This window comes from Podarcis erhardii, assembly GCF_964252035.2.
Source record: "Podarcis erhardii genome assembly, chromosome: 12".
NCBI lineage: Eukaryota > Metazoa > Chordata > Lepidosauria > Squamata > Lacertidae > Podarcis > Podarcis erhardii.
The window spans coordinates 50,335,010-50,358,931 of NC_138513.1; the positions used below are offsets into that span (position 1 = coordinate 50,335,010).

At 40.2% G+C, this 23,922-nt stretch overlaps 1 protein-coding gene across 7 annotated transcripts in view; it reads right to left on the reverse strand.

Annotated features, from left to right (window-relative positions):
* The window catches only part of TPK1 (thiamin pyrophosphokinase 1), a 234,000-nt gene that overhangs the window by 131,051 nt on the left and 79,027 nt on the right, over positions 1-23,922 (reverse strand). For all 7 annotated transcript variants that reach the window (XR_014161499.1, XM_081881806.1, XM_081881808.1 and 4 more), the window contains one exon: positions 16,995-17,064. Coding sequence is in view for 4 of the 7 variants with exons in the window: in XM_081881806.1 (XP_081737932.1) it covers positions 16,995-17,064 (70 nt within the window). In the remaining 3 variants the exon portion in view is untranslated. The remainder of the gene's footprint in view (positions 1-16,994; positions 17,065-23,922) is intronic.

Below are 23,922 nucleotides of genomic sequence, written 5' to 3' on the forward strand. Positions count from 1 at the left end.
ATTTTCTTTTCGTTTAATAAACTTTTCTTGTTTATCATTTTGTTCCTGAGACTCTAATTACTAAGTTTTCCCTCACACAAGTCCCACACTAGACATCCCATGGTAAATTTGTAAAACTTTGTATTAACTGGTGTACAGTGAGGTGTGTGCACTATATTTAATAGGGGGCAGTTAGTGGGGTAAGTCTACACATGATTAATTGGTGATAAGTGGTTGGATCCCCTACAAGGAGATTCTCCATCTTTAGAAAGAAAAGAAGAAGAAGAGGGTAGAAAGAACCAGGCATTTATGCAGAGAGCTTGGTTTACAATGAAGGCTTTCCATGTCCTGGAGAGGAGGGGCATCATCTGTCTGAAAGTATAAACTGAAGCTTAGGCATACACTGACTAAATGTAAATAATAAATAAATAAATAAATAAATAAATAAATAAATACCCTCCCCCTGCTGTAGACTGGAGCTCATTTTAAAAAGAAATACGAAGATATTAAAGATATTAAAGATATTAAAGAATAGTGCCCCATGTAAAATCAACTGCACCAATCAACCCTGCAAACTGAGTGATCCACTCTAAGGCCTACTATGTGATGGTGCATGTAAAACTGTTCCTTAATGCTATATATTTTGAAGCAAATGCTTAAAATTAACCCAAAGACTTAATTTTTACCAGTGAAAAAGCTTAAACTACTATTTAATGGAAGATCTCTGTGCTACGAACGCAAATGTTTCACATACTGTACGCTAAAGGACAGCTCAAGCAGACCAACAGCTCCAGACAGAATGAAATATGTTGTCTGGGCACTAGGCAGTGAACCAAATCAGATCTGATTTACACCCTTGATTTGGGAAAACGAAAACCCACATTAGATTAACACTTTTTTCCCTTTGCTAAGCTTGTGTGCCCGATGAACTCTCTAAATACTGAAATATTAAATCCCAAAGCATCAGAGACTGTGAAGTCAATACTCTGGAAGTTCTTAAAATGAGCCGTGAATAAGATGCTATAATTTCATGTGCTTTTTTTTTTTTTAATAAAGGTAAAATCGCAAGACATCCTTCCTATATGTGCCTGCATTAAGTAGCACACTCCACTGTGATTTGGAATGAGGTGCTACCCAGCTTGAGAGCCATGGCAATTTTGATGAAAGTTCTCTTAAATATGTCAGGAATGTTATTAAAGTTCCTTGAACTCCTCCAGAGATGCATTATGATTTTATATATGTATGGCAGAGTGCTGACCACTCAATCCCCTTTCTGTCAGAAGCAAGTTGAGAAAGAATAAAAATTACTCTGGACACCCAGGGGTAATTTTATAATAGAATAGGTAATAAAATAATAAATTTGTAGGTGTTTTCAGCTTTCCCGTTTGGTACTGTGTCACACACCACATTTGTACTGGGCTCCTTGCTCATTACTATTTAATCACCAGATAATATCTTTCTTTCAGACTTAATTAACCTTTCCAAAAGAAATTCTGACCTTGGGGCCTTTCTGCAGATTTGCAAAGCCATTGGGAATATTAGCAATATTGTTCCATGGGGAAATTTTGCCTCAGATTTAATGAAATGTAGAAGTGTGTAATGAGACACACACTGCTGCTTAATAAACAAGGTTTAAAGCATGTAGCATACAAGCCAAATTAACAGTAACAGTTCAGTTCCAAGCACATTCACTGGAAATAAGGTCTCGTTCATTTCTAATGGAAATCCTTTCCAAGTACATGGGCATAAGGCTGGAATTGGCGTAAGAGACCTTTTCAAAGGCACAGGAATGCTCTTAGCATTCATGCGCATGGGTAAAGTAATAAGGTATGCAGATGTATTTACGACTCTTTGCAAAAGACAGATATGGATCTGCAAACAGCTTTTATACCCATTTGTGTCAGGCTCCTATCCCTTCTACTAATGCTGTGATTTTGTACGATTTTATGTTTTGTCTTTAATTGCTGGTTGGCTGTAATTAACATCTGACTGATTCATATGGGGAAAGAAAAGCAGTGTTTGGAAACAACATTTGACTGAGGGAAACTCCAGTGAGTTCCTGTGCCTTAGAAACCCACAAGATTCTAATAGTCTTCATATAGACTCTTATACAAGCCCTTTCTGCCCACCCTCCATGATGGACATTTTGCTATTCTATAATAAAAGAGCCATCTAATGGTACAATGGTGTCTAGTTAGTACTGCTGAACCAGGGACGTAGGTGGCGCTGTGGTCTAAACCACTGAGCCTCTTGGGCTTGCCGATCAGGTCGGCGGTTCGAATCCCTGCGATGGGGTGAGCTCTGTCCCAGCTTCCGCCAACCCAGCAGTTCGAAAGCACACCAGTGCAAGTAGAGAAATAGGTACCGCTGTGGTGCGAAGGTAAACAGCGTTTCCATGCGCTCTGCTTTCTGTCATGGTGTTCTGTTGCGCTAGAAGCAGTTTAGTCATGCTGCCCACATAACCCAGAAAGTTGTCTGTGGACAAACGCTGGCTCCCTTGGCCTGAAGTGAGATGAGCGCCGCAACCCCAGAGTCGCCTTGGACTGGACTTAACCATCCAGGGATCCTTTACCACCTCCAGCTAAGACTTAGTTTCTGTATCAAAGTTCCAGAACAGAAAGTTCTAAGAAACTATATTTCCCATAGTGCACACTATGAAAGCTTTACTGAATACATGCATAAAAGTTTGCAGCTTAACTACAAGAAAGAAGATTCCACCTAAACATTAGGAAGAACTTCCTGACAGTAAGAGCTGTTCGACAGTGGAATTTGCTGCCAAGGAGTGTGGTGGAGTCTCCTTCTTTGGAGGTCTTTAAGCAGAGGCTTGATGACCATATGTCAGGAGTACTCTGATGGTATTTCCTGCTTGGCAGGGGGTTGGACTCGATGGCCCTTGTGGTCTCTTCCAACTCTATGATTCTAATGTAACAATAAATATACAGACATAAGGACCAATTCCTTTACCTGGAAAAATCTGTGGGAAGGAAGCGTCACTTTTTATTGAGCTCTTATTTACCAATTTCAATGTACAACCTTGGTGAGAGATAAAAGTGTCATTTATTCGTTCTAGAGGTTATTTTCAGCAAGGGAATTGCAATATACAACATTTAAAAATGAATAAACCAAAGGAGGGGGAATATATAAAATTGAAATAACAAAATCAGATTAAAAACAAATATTTGCAAAAGGCTTAAAGATAAATTCATTTGTATCTGAATGTGCAAGATGCTGACTTTATTAACAATATATTTAACAGATTTCAAAGCAGATTCTCAAAATGAAGTTATGTGTTTCAATGTAGATTCTTTAAGGTAGAACTAAAATGCTTTTGCTTCTTGCAAAAAGCTGTGCAGAGCTGGGAGAGGAAAAATGGCTGAGGAGAATGGATACATATATACATATATGCAAATGCGAGCACACACATAACCACACACATACCATATTTTTCGCCCCATAGGACGCACCGGCCCATAGGACGCACCTAGGTTTTTTTTTTGGGGGGGGGGAAATAAAGATTTTTTTTTTATTCCCCCCCCCAGGTGCGGGGCTGGGGCGGGGGAAGCCCGAGCTTCCCCCGACCCCAGCCCCCAGCCCCCAGAACAGGCTGCTATCCTGCAAGCTAGCGTAGAGCTGCGCAAAGCCCGAAGCTTGGGGGGTGCTGAGCTCAGCCCAATCCATCATGGAATTGCCCTCCAACAGCAAAAAGGTGTGTGGGGGGGGGGAGAGGCTGGGGAGGTGAGCAAGGAAATTCAGCAACTGAACTCAACAGGGATCTGTTAAGCCAGTAACAGCCTAGAGGCAACAGAGAGACTTGTATCTTCCCTGTCAGCTTCTCCTCTTCCTGGCCACCCGATGGGCCATGTTTCATCCCAAGCAACAGACCCTCCTGGCAGCAGAACAGGCACTCCTACAGAAATCCCGGGTTTTTCACTGTCCTGCTTTAGGTGGCACATGGGCACAGCAGCTGAGAGTCAGCAGGAGAGGTCCCAGAATCAGTGTGTTATAGCAGTCCAAAGTCTCAACACAGGGGCAAGGTCGGAAAACAGCCCAAGGTCCAAATACAGGGCCAGGGGGACCAGCTGGATGGCAGGGGAACCCGAGTCAGGGAGCGGATGTAAAAATGCTGTGCTAGGGCCATGGGCCCGGAACTGAATGTTTTTAAACCTGAGTCTTCAGAGACCCACCCAGAACATTGTTACAAGGCACAAGTGTTGCTTGCAGGCCTAGTCATTCACGAGAAGCAGCTTGCTCACGAGTATTCTTTTACTCCTGAGGAGTTCCTTGTTCCTCAGGCTGGTGGCTGACTTTGCCTACACCTTCAGCCTGGATCTTTGCTGCTTAGGGCTCAGTGTTGGCCCCTGGCCTACCTCACAACCACTGGACACAGGCTGCTTCAAGTCATCCTCTAAAGAGGATGCCTCCAGTTTGGACATGACACCCACCAGGTCTGCTGCCTACCTTCACTCCGCTGGGGATCAAGGCAGGTGACAACAGTCATAAGATGCCAGGCTCATCCAGTTCTGCAGCTGCACTGGGGTTCTCCCCAGATTCTGGGTCAGGCGGGATCCTGACAGGAATACGTATTAGGATGTGTATCCTGATATAGATAGGATGTGTTTTGAGTGTGCATTCTTTTGAAAGCAACAAGGTTCAGAAAAGACAGCATTTGTGCTGGAATGTACAACTGGATGTGAATTTAGGTATGCAGTTCATGTTATTATTATTATTTATTAAATTTACATACCGCCCTTTATCTGAAGATCTTAGGACAGTTCACAAGATAAAAATAAAGAATAAAAGCACAATTTAATACTTAAAACAAAAACAAAACATAATCCCCCTCTCACAAACAGACTTAAAAGACCGAAGAATATTAATCAGCCAAAGCCCAGTTGAAGAGGAATGCTTTGCCTGGGACCTAAAGATGTATAATGAAGGCGGCATTCCACAAACAGGGGACTGCTGCAGAAAAGGTTCTTTCTTGTGCTGCTGCCCTCCAGACCTCTTGTGGAAGAGGACATGAAGAAGGGCCTCAGAAGGTAAATGCAGAGTCCAGGTCTGTCTATATGGGGAGATATTGTCGCCCTAAGCTGTTTAAGGGTTTATAGGTCAAAACCAGCACTTCGGCCTGGAAGCTAATTGGCAGTCTGTGCAGTTTGGCCAGGATTGGTGTAATCAGGGCTTTTTTTCAGCCAGAACTGAGTTCTGGCACCTCTTTGGTGTACATCGGCACATCGCTCGGGGCTGTGGGCCAAAGGCGGCCGGCATGGCACTCTTCTGTTTTTAGTGATGGCAGCTGTGGGTGGCACAGCACTTATGTTGTGCGGCAGAGGCTGTGGGCAGCACGGCGACTGGTGCGGTGTGGCAGAGGGCAGTGGCATAAGAAGGTTTTTAGGGGCTATCTCCCCCCCCCAATGCTCAACAACTTTGGGTGGGTGCTCCCCTAAGAAAAGGTCAACAAGTTCCGGCACCTCTTTTTCTAGGGGAAACAAAGCCCTGGGTATAATATGCTCAAACCATCTTGCCCCAGTGATCAACCTGGCCGCTGAATTCTGCGCTGGCTGAAGTTTCTGAACCGTCTCCAGAGGCAGCCCCACATACAACATGTTCCAGTATTCTAACCTAGAGGTTACCAGAGCATAGACAACACTATAACTAATAACATGCAAAACAAAATAAAAAAATTCCTTCCAGTAGCACCTTAAAGACCAACTAAGTTAGTTCTTGGTATGAGCTTTCGTGTGCATGCACACTTCTTCAGATGTGTACACTGTGTATCTGAAGAAGTGTGCATGCACACGAAAGCTCATACCAAGAACTAACTTAGTTGGTCTTTAAGGTGCTACTGGAAGGAATTTTTTTATTTTGTTTTGACTATGGCAGACCAACACAGCTACCTACCTGTAACTAATAACATGCAATACTTATTTTCCTCAACTATTCTCTCTCAAATCCCCCCCCTGCCCAGTTTCTAACATTTTTGGTTTAGGTTTTGTTTTGTTATGAACATTCTTTATGGAATATTATTACTATAATCAACAGTGCCTCTGAGTAAACTCAGCTGTTTGATGTATCCTTCAGAATTTATATATGTGCTATGTGATCTGGAAGGGGGGGAACCCTACAAGACTTTGGACCTTCCACCAGTCCTAAAATAAATCGGACATAACTGTTAGCTCTTTGGTTCGGGGCAGCTGATGACTACCAGACTGGAAATAGATAATTTTGGCTTACTCAATAATTAAAGATGAATGCATTCTTCTGGATTGCTTGTTATATTGCCTTTTAATATCAAGAATCCCACAGTAAATTCTTAGCAAATGTACCTTCCATCTTACCTTCCATAATCTCTTCAAAAATTTATTTCATTTTGAATCTGCATATGTCTAATATGCTCACACAGCTTAACAATTTTGTTGACCTACTGCTTTTAATAAATGTCACTTGATGCCAAGCACTAAGCTTTGCTTAAGTCTGCAGTTTTTAAGCTCAATGATTTGGCAGACATTGGTATTTTTAATGAATACAACTCACTTTGAAGTTACATAAGTTGTTAAGAAGCTATACCTAATAAAAAGCCAAGAAAAATAGTATCAGACTCTAAAAATTGCTACACTTGAAATAAACACTTGAAATTTCATAATATTTAGTAAAGGGAAACCACATATTCAGAAAACAGCGGGGTGACCCCACTTTCATTTTAATTTAGTAAAAGTTGATCATTGTGATGAACTGGACAGTGTTGGAAGGCCTGAAACAGATCTCTGGAAGTGCACAGATTGTGGTCTCTGGAGTTCAATAGAAACCACTGAGATAAGAGTCTGTCCCATCTGCAAAACCTTGCTCCTTTATGTGCACATTCCTGCCCGGGGTTCAGCTACTTCATCATCTAAGGGTGCTTTTCCAAACGGAGCCTAAGAAACATTAGCAGATCATACATACATAAAGCAGAAAGCCTGTTAGCCAACATGATGTGGCAAATAATTTCTTGCTTTGGCAACTGATAGGCATCTTATTGGCCAGAATGGAGCAGAGTATGTGCTAAGACAGACCTCTGGTCTGATCCAGCAGAGTCGTTCTTATGTACTGTGTGTTATTCTATTCAGCATCTACAATTGTCTTTACCTGTTTTGACTGTGCACCACCATGAACTTTGGAAAGGGAGCATAAAAATGTAAAAAGAAAAACATCCCACTAATGCATGTTACTGCCAATAATAAAATACATTCTGGGCTTAATGAACATTTATTCAAACATTTATCCGGAAGAAGGTCAGGGTGATTCAGTAAGGGAGCTTCATAGATGGGTTTCAAACACCAGCACTCGTGCCTTTTAAAGTTATAATAAGGCTCTTTTTAGAAGACACAGAAAGGAGAATTATGTGACAGTAATTGCATTTCTCACAGCCTTCAGCTTTCACAGCCTCCATTTTATAACCAGGAAATCTATAATCAATAACACTGTGCAGTATGTTTCTATTTACCCCACTTATTCTTCTACAGTCAAGAGGGAGTGATAATAAACTACGTAGAAGTAGGAAGCAAATCATGAGCAGAAAGTTACTTGTTCCCATAAGCAAGACCATAACAACTGGGTGCTCTTAGTTCTGGTCAAAGAGAAGATTTCCAGCAAGAGAAGCCCCGGGCAAGAGTGACCGAAAACAGAAATTTTACCTCTGTCAGTTTTTGGTCAAGAGCTTTCCCCATGGATGACCTAGTAAGTGGGAAGCAGCACAAACCTATACAGGACTACTCACCAGTAAGCACACTGAATTCAGTAAGTCTTAAGGCTCACCCACAGCCTAGAAAGCACAAGTCCAATAGGTTTTCTTCTCTTGTGCTTTCTAGGTACAGGTCCCAGCAGTTTTGCGTTTGCCCCGCAGCTTTCCTCAGGAAAACATGCTCTTTACTTCTGAATCAGAACAAACAGCAACCTGCAGAGAACCCAATTGCTGTTTACTCCAATTTGGCAGGTAAACTGCAGCTTTTCCTGAGGGGAAGAGGCGGGACAATCAGAAGTATGGATGAGCCCTTACTTACAGATAAGTGGGAATGAGACTGATTTGCTAATAACCATTATGTAAGAGTATTCGCTAGAATCTAGACTGAATGAAGGTTCCCCAATTATTTTAACACTAATGGGAACACGGAGAGCCCTCATTCCACTGATCAGGTGCACACACATAGAAAACCTGGCTACCACCAACGTTAACATTTTTATACATAGAGTTCTACATCTACTTTGCCTGTTTTTACCACAAGGTACACATTTCTAAACGTTTCTTACATATTTCCATTCATTTCTTTTGAGCTGAGAGCTGTATTGCAAAATTTGGAGATGTGAAAAATCCAAAGGATAATTACGTTTGTCTTTTTCACATCTCTAAATTTTGGAGGATAATTACATTCCAATTCATATACTAGACAAGGAGGTGCAAATTAATTTATTTTTCATCCTTAATATTTTCTGAACTGGGAATTGCCATATCAAAGTATGCACACATACAGACACACACTTCAGTCATCCCAACAAAACAATTGAGGGGGGTTCCTCCCCCCGATTGCCATTCAAATGGTATGTGTGCACTGTGTCATGTGATCAATTTTGTGGGGTGGGGCATATCTCCCCTCCAGTATTTTATTCAAGTTGGCACCCCTGATCCCCATTATATATCAATGCTCTGTAATATTAAACAGAATGTGGCAGCCTCTGCTCGTGAGGAGTTATCTGTGTGTGCTCCAAAACTGCTGTACCCACACAGTTAATTAGTAGTAAATCAAAATGTATTTCTGCTCCAAAACATTACGTAATTGTCAGAGAAGGAGGATTTTTCCAGTAAAGCAAGGGGATATTGGCCTGGAGTCAAGAGGAAAGAGTTGCAGCTTCCTAGTTGTGAGCACCACTTCGCCTTCCAAAAGAAATAGTGGGTACTATTTAATAAATAGTATGTGGATATTTGCCTGCTTCAAAAATATCGAAGTAACAGGTCTCTAAATTGGGGGAGAAAATTAAAGAAGAGGAGATTAAGCTGAGGTTTTTTCCCCATCTTCTTTCTTTCTTTCAAAAAATCTAATTAATTTGTCAGTGTTCTCTGAGAAGACAAGACTTTAATAAAACTGCATTGAGAAATGAGAGTGAAGGGGAACATGTTAAAAAAGTAAATTAATAATCTTTTCAGCAGGCTTAGTTTCCTTAAAGGCAAATAACAAAATCTAGCTGGATTTGTTGTACAAAAATTGAACTTTGATGATATAATATAATCCCAAGATAAGAATGCTTAAAGGGCCAAGTCTATGAAGAGTGAATAATTCTATTCACTTGCGATACAACCATCTAGTTTTTCTTGAATTACCTATTTACATTTATGAGAACTTATTTAACATATAATTACATTCTTTCCATAGGAGCGGTATTTGTATAGTGTGCATTAATGAGTTTTAAGATAATTATGTTTATTCCATAAGAGTGGTATTTGTATAGTGTGCATTAAATAGTTTGAAAATAAAATGAGCTATCTAAAACATTATTTCCCAGTTGATTCTGTCTGCAGAATGCATTATGTTTGTCCCAAAGAAGTGCTGACTACCAGAACAAGATCCAGATACAGGAAAGCAGGTTGTGTCTGTGGCTAGGAAAATGCACAGGGGCTGAGGGCCAAAGGGTTCACAGCACATCATGCACTTCTGGCTCACTTATATGACACACGTGTCAAACTTAAATTGTATCATCAGAGCCCCAAACCTCACCTTTGTGTCTGCTGCTAACCTCACCATGTTATATCATTATATCAGGACATGAGGAACTCTCTCACGCCCGTCAAAACAAAGCTAAGGGCTCTTCCCCCCACCACATTTTTTTAAATCCAGAATTTAAGGGCTCCGAAAGCAAAGACGGTTTGCAGAAAGAAAGAAAAATGAGAGCTTCATTAACGCGTAACTGTGAAATTTTGGATCCCCTCCAAACCAATGTCAAAGTTGTGTGCTTGTTTTGTGCCATTTTTTATCGCAAACCCTGTGTTTTAAAGCTCTCAACAAACTGAGTACAGTAATTGATACTCAAACCCCTGGAGGACACAGGTACCCTCTCAAAAGTCAACATTGTCTGATTCACTTCAAAGCGGTGCCAGACTTTTGCACTGCTTGGAGCCAATCAGACATTGTCAGATTTTGAGTGCAGTTAGCTACAGTGGCATGAACTAGGAACTCAGTTTTTTAGTATCAATTCCTCATTTTGGGAGCAGAATTTGTGATGCAGAAGGGTTAGAAACTATTGCAAAGTTTGACACAGTTTTGGTGTGAATCAAACAACGTTGGCTTTTGGAGGGATACCTGTGGCCCCCGGTTTGAGTATCAGTTTGGGATGAAGTACCAAACACAGAGTTTGCAGTATAAAAGCAATCACAAAATTGAGGCTTCCGGGTTAGCGCCTCCGGCAATGGCGGAATTCCTCTGATCGGGAGGAACTTGCTCCGTGGAATTCAGGGTCTGGCCGCCACGGCGAAGGCGGAGACCCACTAAAAATCGCAGGCGGGAGAAGCCTGTGAACGTGGGATTCGGCTGGCACCTTTTGCGCCTTCCCTACTTGCGGGGAGACCCGGTTTCGGGGATCTGGAGCGATGTGGGGTGAGCGGCGCGGTGCTTCGAATTGACTGCTTCTTTCATGGAGTGAAGCCGCATTGCTGTTGCCAGAGAGCGCTGACTTTTTCCTGTGGACAATTTGATTCTAAACAACTACCCGTGAGTAGAACAGAAAATTGGATTTTTAAACGTCTTAATTTGGCACCGAAACGGGGAGGTTTCAAACAGGAAGTCCGCCTTCCCCTTTTGTAAATAGATTGAAGCAAAGAATTTGCAAGCTAAAGTCTTGGAAAGTCCTATGTAAAGGATTAAACTTCCATCGGCTAAAATCATTAAACCCCCCTTGGAGGTAGGAGAAGAGGGGGGAAATTTTGGATCACGTAAGCCTGCAGGAGAGAGTGAAGAAAGTTGGATTACCACCGCTCTGAACCTGGAAATGGACTGCTAGTAAGACTGACGTTTTTGGGAAAGTTCATTGACTGTGACAGTTAGTTAAATAAGAGAAATACATTGTCTTCATTGTCTCCTTCTGCGTTTAAAAAGGAGTAAAAGTAGCTGAAAATTGAAACTACTTTTTACTGCTTGAACTGTGCTTAAAATGATTGATACAAACAGAAATTGTTTCCCTCTAGAGGGAGCCTTTGAAATTGTTACAAGAGTTGGGCTGGTGGAATCTCCAGCTGCAAGAGAAAACCGTGAGATTGACCTTGGATTGCTTGAGAATGTCTACAGAAGAAGCCTTAGTGATTGCACTATGCAAGATAAGTGAGTCATTGGAACAGCTCCACAAGAAGACGGATGTGATGAATATTAAAATTGATATTTTGGGACAAAAAGCGACTAATTTGGGACAAAAAGTGAACATCTACACAGAAACTATTCAGGAACTGATACAGGAATCTACTTTGACATGCCAAATGGTGGAGAAAGCGAGGGAGAAAGTTGTGGTTGTTGAACCTAAAGTAATACAAGTGGAGAGGGAGAGAGCCCCAGCCTTACAGAGGCAACTTGATGATTACAAGTTGTTGCCCTCTATGATTGAATTCAGAGAAAGTCAGATTGGAACCCTGCTTGGACTGGAGAAGGAAAGTTGGATAGATCACCTCATGCAGGGATTTACTGACCTTTTGGATCTGGACCTGGGTCAGGTGGAAATTGGAGTTGTGGGGACCTGCAGATTTGGAGGGACTTTGAAACACGTCCTGAAATATCTTTTGGATTTTAGTTTTAACCACGGAGATGTGGATGACATGTCGAGAAGGAATAAAAACATTGTTAGGTTGGAGCTCCCCCAAGACCTACTCTTCAGCATCAAAGAAAGGAAATTAAGAACAAGATCAGCAGAAGACAAAGTAAAGTGAATGTATAAATACGAAGAAGACTTGCAGAAGGGACCTGGAAAAGACTTAAGAGACTTCCGGGTTAGCGCCTCCGGCAATGGCGGAGCTCCTCCCGAGCGGAGGAACCGGCTCCATGAAAAACAGGGTCTGACCGCCACGGCGAAGGCGGAGACCCTTAGAAATCACAGGTGGAGAAGCCTGTGAACCTGGGATTTGGCTGGCACCTTTTGCGCCCCCCTACTCGTGAGGAGACCCGGTATCGGGAATCTGGAGCGACGTGGTGGTGAGCGGTGCAGTGCTTTGAATCGACCGCTTTTTGCATTGCCGCTGTCGGAGAGCGCTGACTTCTTTTTGTGGACAATTGGATTTTAAACAACAACCCGTGAGTAGAACGGGAAATTGGACTCTTAAAATAATTTAATCTGGCACCGAACAGGGAAGGTTTAAACAGGAAGTCCACCTTCCCTTTCTGTAAATAGACTGAAGCAAAGAAGTTGTTAACTAAGGTCTTGGAAAGTCTTACGCAAAGGATTAAAACTCCACTGATTGAAACTTTTATTACTACTCCCCTTGGAAGCAGGGGAAGTCTGCAGGAGAAGGTGAAAAATTAAAAATCAAAGCACCACGTCTCTGAACCTGGGAACGGTCTGCAAAAAGTCCATCGACGGTAAACAGGATAAATTTGACAGCTAGCTGTCAAGACATAAAAGAAAGACATTGTTTCTACTGTCCACTTCTGCGTTTAAAAAAGAAGAAAAGGTAACTGGAACTGTTACTATTTTACTTTTGGAACTGTGCTGGAAAGGATTGACAAATGGAGACTGTTTCCCTCTAGAGGGAGTTTTGGGACATTGTTACAAGAGTGTACCTGGGATATTGACTTTAAGATAGACTGTGAGAAACTAGCTTTGACCTTGAACATCTCAAGAATGTCGGCTAAGGAAGAAGTAGCGTCTGTACTGAATAGGACATTTTATCTGTTGGGAAAGCTGCATAAACAGATGGATGCTATGGCTACCAGTATTGATATTTTGGGAACAAAAGTGGGCATCAGCATAGAAGTTGACAAGAACCCGGCACAGGAATCTTTCTTAACTGAACAAATTGATGAATTAGAGAAGGAGAAAGTTGCTGTTGCAATACAAGGGGGAGCCTTAACCCTACAGAGGCAAATGGAGGATTACAAGATGAGGCCTTATATGACTGTAAGTAGGAGAAGCCAGTTATTGAAGATGGGAACCTGGCCTGATCTGGAAAATGAAAGGTGGAGAGATCCCCTTATACGGGGATCAAATGACTTTTGGGATATGAATTTGAGCCAGGAGGAGATTGGAGCTTTGGGGGCCTTTGGATTTGGAAGAACTGTGAAACAAGATTTGGAATACTTTATGGGCCCTAGCCTTAATTATGGAAATCTGGCAGACCTGATAAGAAGGAATAAGAGCACCGATGGGTTGGAGCTCCCCCGAGATCTGCTTTTTAGCACCAAAGATTATCAAGAAGTTCGGCAGATGGAACATGAAGAAGAGTTAAGAGCCTCGGACTTAAGATCTCCAGGTTGATGGACTGTTGGAGGTTGATGGAACTGATGGCAGGGGCCGAGACCGGGGAGGGGGGACGGTGGAAGAAAATTGGGAATTTAAAATGTATATATGGAGATTTTTTAAAAAAGGAAAAAAAATTGATGAGAGTTGGAAAAATCGTGGAATGAAATTTTTATGATCCTAGGGGAAATGTCTTAAGAGATTAAGTTCAAATATATCAGTTTTAAGGAGAAGTAAGATTAAATAAAGTAAAAATGGATGGCTAATTGGTGAAAGAAGAGAATGTAAAATTACAGTATATTAAGATAAATTATTAGGATAAAAACAAAGATGAAGGATTTGCTGAAATATCTATCTGAACTAGAATACAAAGAGGGGAGGTGTGAGGTGGTCAAGGAAAAAAGCTAAAGAAAAAGTTATGTAAAGGTTTGATTTGTCCTTTTTTTGGTCTGTTTTTCTTACTTTTTTGTGATGTGATTTGTTTTTACGCATTGCTTTGTTTTCTTTTTCGTTTATCTGGGTGTTTTTTAATTCTTTTTTTATTCATGTAATTTTTAAAACCTTAATAAAAATCTATTGAAAAAAAAAAAGGAAAAGAGTTAAGAGCCTCGGACAGAAGATCACCAGGTTGATGGACTATATGGAATTGATGGAAATGACTGGCAGAATCCAAGACCAGGGAGAAGAGACGGTGGAAGAAGATTGGATAAAGTTTAAAGTTTATTTATAGAAATAGGGTAAAATTAATGAGTGTTAGAAAAATGTTGGAATGAAATTATATAGCCTTAGTAGAAGTGTTATAAGGAGTTAAGCATAAATAAGTATTATAGTATTAATGGAAATAAGGTTAAAATAAGTTAAGATATTTATATGACAGAAAATAGTGAAAGATGGAAAGGATTTGCTGAAACAATTAATAGAAGTGGAACACAAAAAGGGAGGTGAGAGGAAGTCGATGAAACAAGGGAATGAAAGATAAGGCATTGAAATGGTATGATGTATGTTTTTAAATTGTTTTTGTTCTGTTTTGTTTAGTTTAATGCGTTAATGTTGTGTGGTGTATTGTTTATATATTGTATTGTATTGTATTTTCTTTCTTTTGTTTTTTTCTTCTTTTTTCTCCTTTTCTTTTTCTTTTTGTTTGTAAGGTTTAAAAGTAATAAATATTATTATTTTTTTTAAAAAAAGCAATCACAAAATTTTGGCACCAGTTTAAAGGGGGTCCAACATTTCAGAATTACATGTTAATGAAGCTGAAAACAAGAAGCGAGGAGAAGATGGAGTTATTTGATGTCACATCCACACTACACATTCAGAACACTCTCATACCCCTTTAAAAGTCATGGCTCCCCCCCCCAAAGAATCCCAGGAACTGTAGTTTGTTAAAGGTGCTTGGAGTTGCAGCTGTTGGAGGTAAACTACAATTCCCAGGTTTCTTTGTGGGAAGCTATGACAACTAAAGTGGTATAAATGTGCTTTAAATGTCTGGTGTGGATGTAACCTAAGTTTAAGCTTTGCCTCCTCTGACAGAGACTTTACCAAAACTCACTTCTTATGCACTTCATGCAAACAGGATTGTGTAAGGGAAGGATTGTAATGGAGCTACTTGCATAGGGTGGTTGAACTGCATAAGAACCCTTTAAACCACGAGACTCTGGGGATGAGGACAATCAACATTTAGAAAAATTGCTTCAAGCTACTCTGATACCACAGTCTAGAACTCTAATGAATAAATAAGAGGAGGCTCCTGCCAAAATCTATGTTGCCATTCACAATGATAAGGCAGCTTTAAACAAGAGCCCTCTGCCTCTGTCATTATTTGTGGATATTACTGGCCATTCAGCGATGAGCTCTGTTTAAAAGCTGGGTCCGCTTAAGAAATCAGCTGTCACTTCTCCATGCTTTTAGAGGTCGCAATATTACACAGACATTCTGAATTATTAAATGCAGAAGGGGAAAGATTTTTTTCACAGGCTTCTTTTGCACAAATCATTCCCATAATTGCTACACTGAGAGCTATTATGCAAAACACAGTAGCAGAATGATAAGAGCCATGATTCCTTACCTGTATTCTTTTATGAGGATTTAAATACCACTTTAAAGGGTTAGCATAGTATAACAAAATTGGTTAGCAGTTAAGAGCTGGGCTCAGAAGCTACATTCCCACTCATCACCTATGATACCTCCTCCATGTGCCTTAAGCCTGTCAGTTAATGCATCACTATATAAAGATTGAAAGAGAAGGAGTGAAACTATAAGGAAGAAACATACAACTCTGGAGAAAAGGGCAACTTGTCAACCTCACAAGCAATTATGGAAGAGAAAATTACATAAATCCTTTCCCAATTCTAGAAGAAAGCTCCTTCAAAAACAACCAATTCTATATTTGAGGCTTTGTCAGGAAAAAAGCTGGGGTATAAATAAATACATAATAATGATAATAATCTGTGGTTTAAAAAAATTAAGAGTTGTAGTATCACTTCACTTTTGCTAGGTGAATCTTGATCTTGATATGATTTATTTGCTTTAATATGCCACAGCATATTAATCTGCCCTGAGATCTTCAGATGAAGATATATATTTGCATTCTGCTTTTCCAACGATAAATGTTGAGCTCAAAAATGCTCACAATAATCACAATAGCATTTTTTAAAACCTCAAACATTGCAATCATTATAATATCAAACACAATGGCATATAAATAAAGCAAACAAGAGCAACAGATTCATCAAAACAATTAATACAATTCAATAAAGTTACAATAACTCAAACTGTTATCAGGATACTTGCTAATCATGTGGAACCTTCCTCTAGACTAGAACAACAAAAATGGATTAGCTGTGGCCCATGGTTATCAAATGCATTGTTTTGCAAGACTACAATGGGTGGAAGCCTCTTTCACTGTATATGAACTATAAACACTTACGCAGAACTATACATTAAAAAACCCATTTGGGATGGGCGGGCAAGGTTGTTAAGTCAGTGACAGCTGTTGTCAGCTTCAGATGTAGTTGGAGGAAAGGGATTATCTGGAGTCCTCTTACTGAAGTTATAACTTATTGCATTTATCATTGGGCTCTGTTAGCACAGGAAGATCCTCTGATACAGATTTAACCTACTTCTTGAATCAAAAAGGCAGAGTTGCAAAAAATGGCATCCCACATAGAGTTCTTTCGCATCATGTGTAGTACAGCTTTTCTGTGTTGTGACATCATCACACTGTGTGCTCCGCGTCCCTTGCTCCACATCACTGAGTGCTGCTGGCAGGACAGGAAAACACACAATGTGACAGCATCACAACAGAGGGTTAGTGATCCAACATGTTACAAGAGAGAACAGAAGGACTTGACAAAGAGATGCCAGTTGCAGCAGCAGCAGCAGCCTCATGTTGAACAAGATCTGTGTTTCTGACCCCCCTCCTTGCAAAAAAGAGAGAGGGGGGAAACAACCCGATGGAGCCAAGAGCTTTTAGAAAGCTGCAAATGCAAGTTCATCAGTGCTCTTCATGAAGATAAAAAGGGGGAAATTATCTGCACAGATTATTATGGATGTACCTCTCATGGCTTCCTTCTGTGATATGATACAGACGATTAGCACCTCCATCAGCACATGCTCTCAGAACAGCTGGAAGGAAAGGGAGAAGCTGTCAAGAACCTGACATCATAACCAAGTAACAAATTTATTTACACGGAAATATTTCCTACAGCACAGCATAGCTCTGTGCCAAAATGACAGAAATACTTATTTCGTTAAACAATGTACGCACTGACCTTCAGCAGGGCTTCCAGGACTGTTTACAAAAACAAGATGAAAAACACAAGTAAAACATAACAACGTGCTTAAAAAGAAAAATAAATTAAAATACAGTCAATATCAGTCACTACAAGGATAATGACCATTGGTGGTAAAAGAAAAAGAATGAGAGAATTACACCACCTGGGTATCACCAGCCATTACTGTAAAGGGAAGCATGGCGCCAGTTAAGGCTGGGCGATGTCAGCTTTTCAACATTGCAATGTACCACCAGCCAAACATCGTGATCTGGCAATATACCACAATGTTGAAACAGAGGAACAAGCTGCATTGGCTAGGAGGCCTCAGCAGTCCTTAAGGCAGAGCCTTCCAAATTGTGTGTCACGACACTTTAGTGTGTCAGCTGCAGTGTGTAGGTTTGTTGCGCCAAGGCTCCCCATGCTCCTCCTGGGCCTGGAAAGGGGTTAGTTTAACCTCTGGTTTGCTAGTAAAAGTGAATTACTGTTTTGCGAAATGATGCATGTCTAAAAAGTGTGTCAACAACATGAAAAGTTTGGAAAGCTCTGCCTTAAGGCTTTGGCAGTCCTTAAGGCTTTCATTTCCACCTTCAACAGATAATGAAAAGTAATAATTGTCCCTACACCAAACATAGTTAAAATACACATCAAACTTCAAATATTTTATATTAAAAAACAGCACTTCAGCACAGCTGGGGCCATTTCCTTTTATACATTATGAGGTCATCTGAAACATCTTAATTCTTGAAAGCAGCATAATAAAGTCTGATAGATCATATAGGCTGCTCTTTTTTTATATAATATTTTTATTGAGTTTATGAAATACAGAAAAAAAAGAATAAAAGACAGATATAAGAAATAAAATAGAAAAGTTGCAAATTTCCATATTCTTTTTTTTCAGCAAATCTAATGGACTTCCCCGCATCCTCCTAACCCTGCGTTCTCTGTGATACAAAACATCAGCAATTTGTTAACTTATTTCAAAACTTATTGTATCTTTCATTTTATCATGTTACCTAGTTTCCAAAATGTTGTAACCCAAATCTTATACGTTTTAGCTTAAACATAATAAAGTTATTTCATTATTCCACCTCTGACTTCTTGTACCTTAATTTTCATTTCATTAATTTACAATTGCTGAAGCTAGAGTTTCCTAAAAAGTGCATTTTTTAACATTCATACAACTTATAATGTTTTTTCAAATAGTCTTTAAATTTTTCCCAGTCTTCCTCGATTGTTTCTTCTCCCAAGTCTCGGATTCTGCCAGTCATTTCGGCCAGTTCCATATAGTCCATCAACTGCGTCTGCCATTCCTCCAGCGTGGGTAAATCTTGTGTCTTCCAATGCTTAGCAATCAGGATCCTTGCTGCTGTGGTAGCATACATAAAAAAAGTTCTATCTTTCTTAAATACTCTCTGGTCCACAATGCCCAGAAGAAAGGCCTCCGGTTTCTTAGGTAAGGTAAATCTAAGTACCTTTTTTAGTTCATTATGAATCATCTCCCAAAAGGCCTTCACTTTCGGGCAAGTCCACCAGAGGTGAAAGAATGTCCCTTCCGCCTCTTTACATTTCCAACATTTATTGTCAGACAGGTGATATATCTTAGCAAGTTTGACTGGGGTCATGTACCACCGGTATATCATTTTCATAATATTTTCCTTCAAGGCACTACATGCCGTAAATTTCATCCAGGAGAGCCAGAAATTAATTTTTTGTGCTAACTGGATTTCCTCCCATATTTTTGCTCTTAGCACTTTTGTTTCTCTATACTTTAAAAGTTACTTAGCAAGTACGGTAATTATCCAAGGTACTGATCTTTTCCTAGCATGTTAATGATTCACATCAGTATGAACTAGAACCAAAGGTTTTCTCGCTAAATAGAGGCAGTTAACTGATGGGAAAAGGGTCAATAACTGTATTATTTTCATAGCTATGGCTCAAATTGTGCTTGGTTTTCTTAAACAGCAAGTATTATAAATAGGAAGTCTTTCACAAATGAGAGCTAGAAAGGGAAAATAACAGAATATAGAAAGTGATTACTTTTGATGCCCTTTAGAACTCCACAGATGAGGCTGCATTATCAATAATGATCTCAGAGTTAGAGTCTTTGGAAACTCAGCAATAATTCATACATGTGTATTATTATTATTTCTTACAATAGTGCTGTAATGTAGGAGTTTGCTGGCCAAGACAGAAGATTGAATAAATATACGTGCCTTGGATGTTATATTGCTTACAATCTTCCATTGGCAATAAATGCTTCCATTGCTTGTTAACATGATTAAGTATCATGGGACGTCAAGAAGCACTTCAAACACTGCATTTTAGCTGTTCTCCCAAGATGCCTTAAGCCAGGGGTTCGCAAAGGGTGTAGGGATGGCAAGTATGGCAGAAAGATTCAAGGACAATCAAAGAACTATTTAAACATTTCAGTGTAGTACAGTATCAAAATATTTTTTTAAAAAAATCTGTGGAATATGGATAGATATCTTTTCAAAATGAGAGCAAGAACATCAAGTGATACTGAGGACAATCAGAGCTGTCATCCAGAATAGCTGTTTGAACACTGCTGGAGAATAGCAATGGCTGTTCTAAAGTTCTCCATGACATATTGTTGTAAATAGGGATTTTCAACTCTGAAAAATATGAAAGATCAGAAAAGAGAAAGCCTTCTTTGAACTAATGAGGCGATGAGAGTTGTCTCAAATTAGACCTAGATTACCTGGCAAAAGCAAGCTCACCCCTCACACTGAGTTTGTAAGAGGCTTGTTGATTTATATTTTGGGAATAATTCATGTTACTATATCTGCATTGCTTTATACTTTCTGGATGTCCCATGATCATAATATAAAAGTAGTTGCGTTCTATGTCTTGCCAGAATGGTGTATGCTCTAGTTATCTCCCGCTTGGACTACTGCAATACGCTCTACATGGGGCTACCTTTGAAGGTGACCCGGAAACTGCAATTAATCCAGAATGCAGCAGCTAGACTGGTGACTGGGAGCGGCCGCCAAGGCCTACATTGAAAGACCTACATTGGCTCCCAGTACGATTCCGAGAACAATTCAAAGTGTTGGTGCTAACCTTGAAAGCCCTAAATGGCCTCGGTCCTGTGTACCTGAAGGAGCGTCTCCACCCCCATCGTTCAGCCCGGACACTGAGGTCCTGCACCGAGCGCCTTCTGGCGGCTCCCTCACTGCAAGAAGTGAGGTTACAGGGAACCAGACAGAGGGCTTTCTCGGTAGTGGCGCCCGCCCTGTGGAACGCCCTCCCATCAGATGTGAAGGAAATAAGCAGCTATCTTCTCTTTAAAAGACACCTGAAGGCAGCCCTGTTTAGGGAAGTTTTTAATATTTAATGTTGTGTTGTTTTTAACACTCGATTGGAAGCCGTCCAGAGTGGCTGGGAAAACTCAGCCAGATGGGTGGGGTATAAATAATTTATTATTATTATTTATCAAGCACTGCTAGGAGTTGTTTCTTGTTGTTTTACAATGTATTTATTATCAATTAAAAAAATAATCAGTGAGGCATTCAGCAATTTTTTATTGTGAAAGTGTGGTCCAGAGAAAAAAGTTTGAGAACTTTAAGTTTAAGTCCTAAGTGCTTAGCTAAAAATACAACAGATCAATGTGAAAAACACGCACGTGCAAACACAAGTATCATATAAGCTTCACTCATCAAGGAACCACGGTTGGCTGTAGATTCCTGTTGAGAGCATACGCCATGGCAAGCTAGCAATATGTGAAATGGTTACCCAACTGCTACTTCATATTCCCAATTAGAAGAGTTCCAGTGTATTACCTTCAATTTCTATTTGTTGCTGCCAGTTCCACAATCCTACTTCACAAAAGGGAAAGGCAGCAGCTACCTTGGTTCTCTCCAGTCTAGTTATTGCAAAAATGCAGTAAGACCTGCACCAGTAAGTTCATACTTCCAGGAGAAGAGACTGACCAGCATTGCTTTCCCCTACATTTGCTTTTTGCTGCTGTCAGCCTTCTCTGGAAGGGAGGTGCAGGACTCAACTGTATGTCATCTACTCTCCCCTCTGAACTGTGTTTAAGCCAGACTCCTTGGGCTGCAGCAAAACTGGTACCAGAAACTTTATTCTCGGTTAACTTTCATTTTTGCTTTGTATTTATGTACTTAAGTTTACACTGTGTGTGTGTGTGTGTGTGTGTGTTTGTAATATTGAATTTATTATGTCTTTGCTAAATTGTTGGTTTTTGTTATTTTGAATTTACTGACATGTTCTGCATTTTTTATGCTTGAATTTCCAATGTCCTATATTCTAATATTTCAAATGTTTGCTTGAAAGCCACTTTAGGCATTGCTCATTGTGGAAAAGTGGCATATATGTAAAATCAACCAATCAATCAATTGAGGGTTACTCTGTGAGCAGTTAGGCAGTTAGAGACGGGAAGCAGGATAGGTTCTAACTTGGAACCCACTTCAACCTCTCCCCTTAAACACCTAACTGTCCTATAGCCAGCAAGCGGTGACAGACACCGATTCTTTGGGTGCTGAGGATAAAATTTGTTCCAGCAGTAAAACTAGAGCCACTAGACACTAATCTAAATTCATTTACCTAATGTTTCTCCTAAAGTTCCAAGACAGTAAGAGGGATCCCCAATTCAGACACAATTCAGCCTCAAGACGACATGCAGTGGTAAATTTCATGTTGTGTGTTGTGTGAAGAAGTACTTCTGTTAATACTGAAATTTCTACTGTCAGTCAATTCCACTGTGTTCAGATATTTCCAGAAAAAAGAATTAACATTTATAATTACCCCCCCTCCTAAGTTCAAAATTTTATAAACTTCTAGCATGCCTGTCTCCCCAGCCTTTTTCCTGAACTCAAAGGTGTCACTTTCCTTCATCTGAACTTTTAGACATTTTATTAAGGAGTTAATTCCTGACCTAACAAAAGAGGTATAAGTGCTCTATTGTACATGTAACGAAGTCATTCCAAGCAAACATATAAATCAAATGACAATTTAAAAAGCCAACTGAAAATGTGAATTGCAGATTCACATTTTCCCCCAAGGCAATTATTTAAGTCTGTCAGTGAGATGCAGATGCCTGTGTGCTGACAGCATTTCTGAAGTTTTAAAATTAGGTTGTTTAATAATTCAGTTTGAGTGTGTACAAACGCCAAGTTTTGATCACGGCTTTTTTCCTTCTTCATTGCCTGCTTCTTTGTTTCCCCCCCCAAAGTGGCTTTATTGATTTCTGACAAGAGGAAGACAAGCAACTCAGAGTATGATAGAATGCCCCCTGCCAAAAGTGATTTTAATTGCGATTCAGAATTTCCATCACACAGATTTTAAAATTGAAGAAACCTGTCTATGTTGCACTGATGCAACTTGTTAAAAAAAGAGAAAGAGAGAGAAGAAATTAAAGAGGAAATTATCAGAGAAATCAGACATACAGTATTTGGTAGTTCACTGTGAATGTTGTAAAGGAAAAAGTACACTCAGTTCCACTTACTGCAGCTCACCTGCCATTTAAGGTGGCTCACCAGGGGCTTCATAAACTTCCTCTTTTTGCTCTTTTATTGGGACTGTAAAAAAGAGGTGGGCTGCCATATCTCTGGCAGGCTACAATATATGGCTAGTGGGCTTTTCTCAGCTTGAGGGGTCACAATTGATGCAGGACTGGTTTAAAGTGACTGTGTAAGATCAACTTCTCCTTCAGTAGCCAGTAGTAGTGATAAGTATACAGTTATTTCCTTGGCAGCTGGTTTCTTATATTTCAGAATTTATTCACACAAACCCTCCTTTACAACCATGGCTGCTGGGACACAAAGCAGAGGCTGTGATTCTAAACAGGAGCCCATATTCCATATTGCCTTGAAAGAGGCATGCAGCAAACAGACCCTGAATTGCCCCGTTTGCGTTGTAGGTCAAAACATCACACATATAGAAGTCCTATGTTGGTTTCTACTTCATGGAAATACAAAAATGTGAACAGAAAATGGGAGCAGCAGGACACAAAGGGATGCACTATCTCCACCTACACCACGGTTCCTGACAACTGTGGAGGAAGAAGGTTGGCAGTTGTGGGGAAAGAGCCTCCCCCAGTCTGTCTCGTGGTCCATTCTGCAGGCTGGCACCGCCTCTGGCAGAGCCACGACTGTCTGGCTAGCTCCTCTCTTCGGTTGCCCAGCCATGGTGGCAACCTGAAGACAGACTGCAGCATAGCAGGAGCATATACTCCCCCCCCCCCTTCAGGCTGTCAAACAAACACACATTTTGCAGGCAGATTAAATAGTGTGATCTCGCCACCGCCCCCTAGAAAAGGGGAGGTGAACACTCTTTAAATAGCTCTGGCAGCTTCTCCTACTTTTATTTGTTTTCATAAATTGAACTAAGAATAACGGGCAAATTGGCAAATCTAGCTTCTGCTGTTGTATGTTTATGCAGTATTCATTTAATAATGCAGACTGCATTAACTCTACTACAAATGATTGAAAGGGACAGTTTCTTATCACCATAGACTACATTTCACTACAAATCTCCTACCCCAGGACTCACCCCTAACTCTATTGTCAATTATGACTTTCTTCCACTGAACTCTCAAAACTCGTAACAAAATCGTATTGTTCCATTTTTCTTAGAAGCAGATTAGAATATTATAATACATAAATCTAACCCAACTGATATTATAACCTGTTTTTCATATGAAGAATTTTAACCTGAAAAGATACCTTAG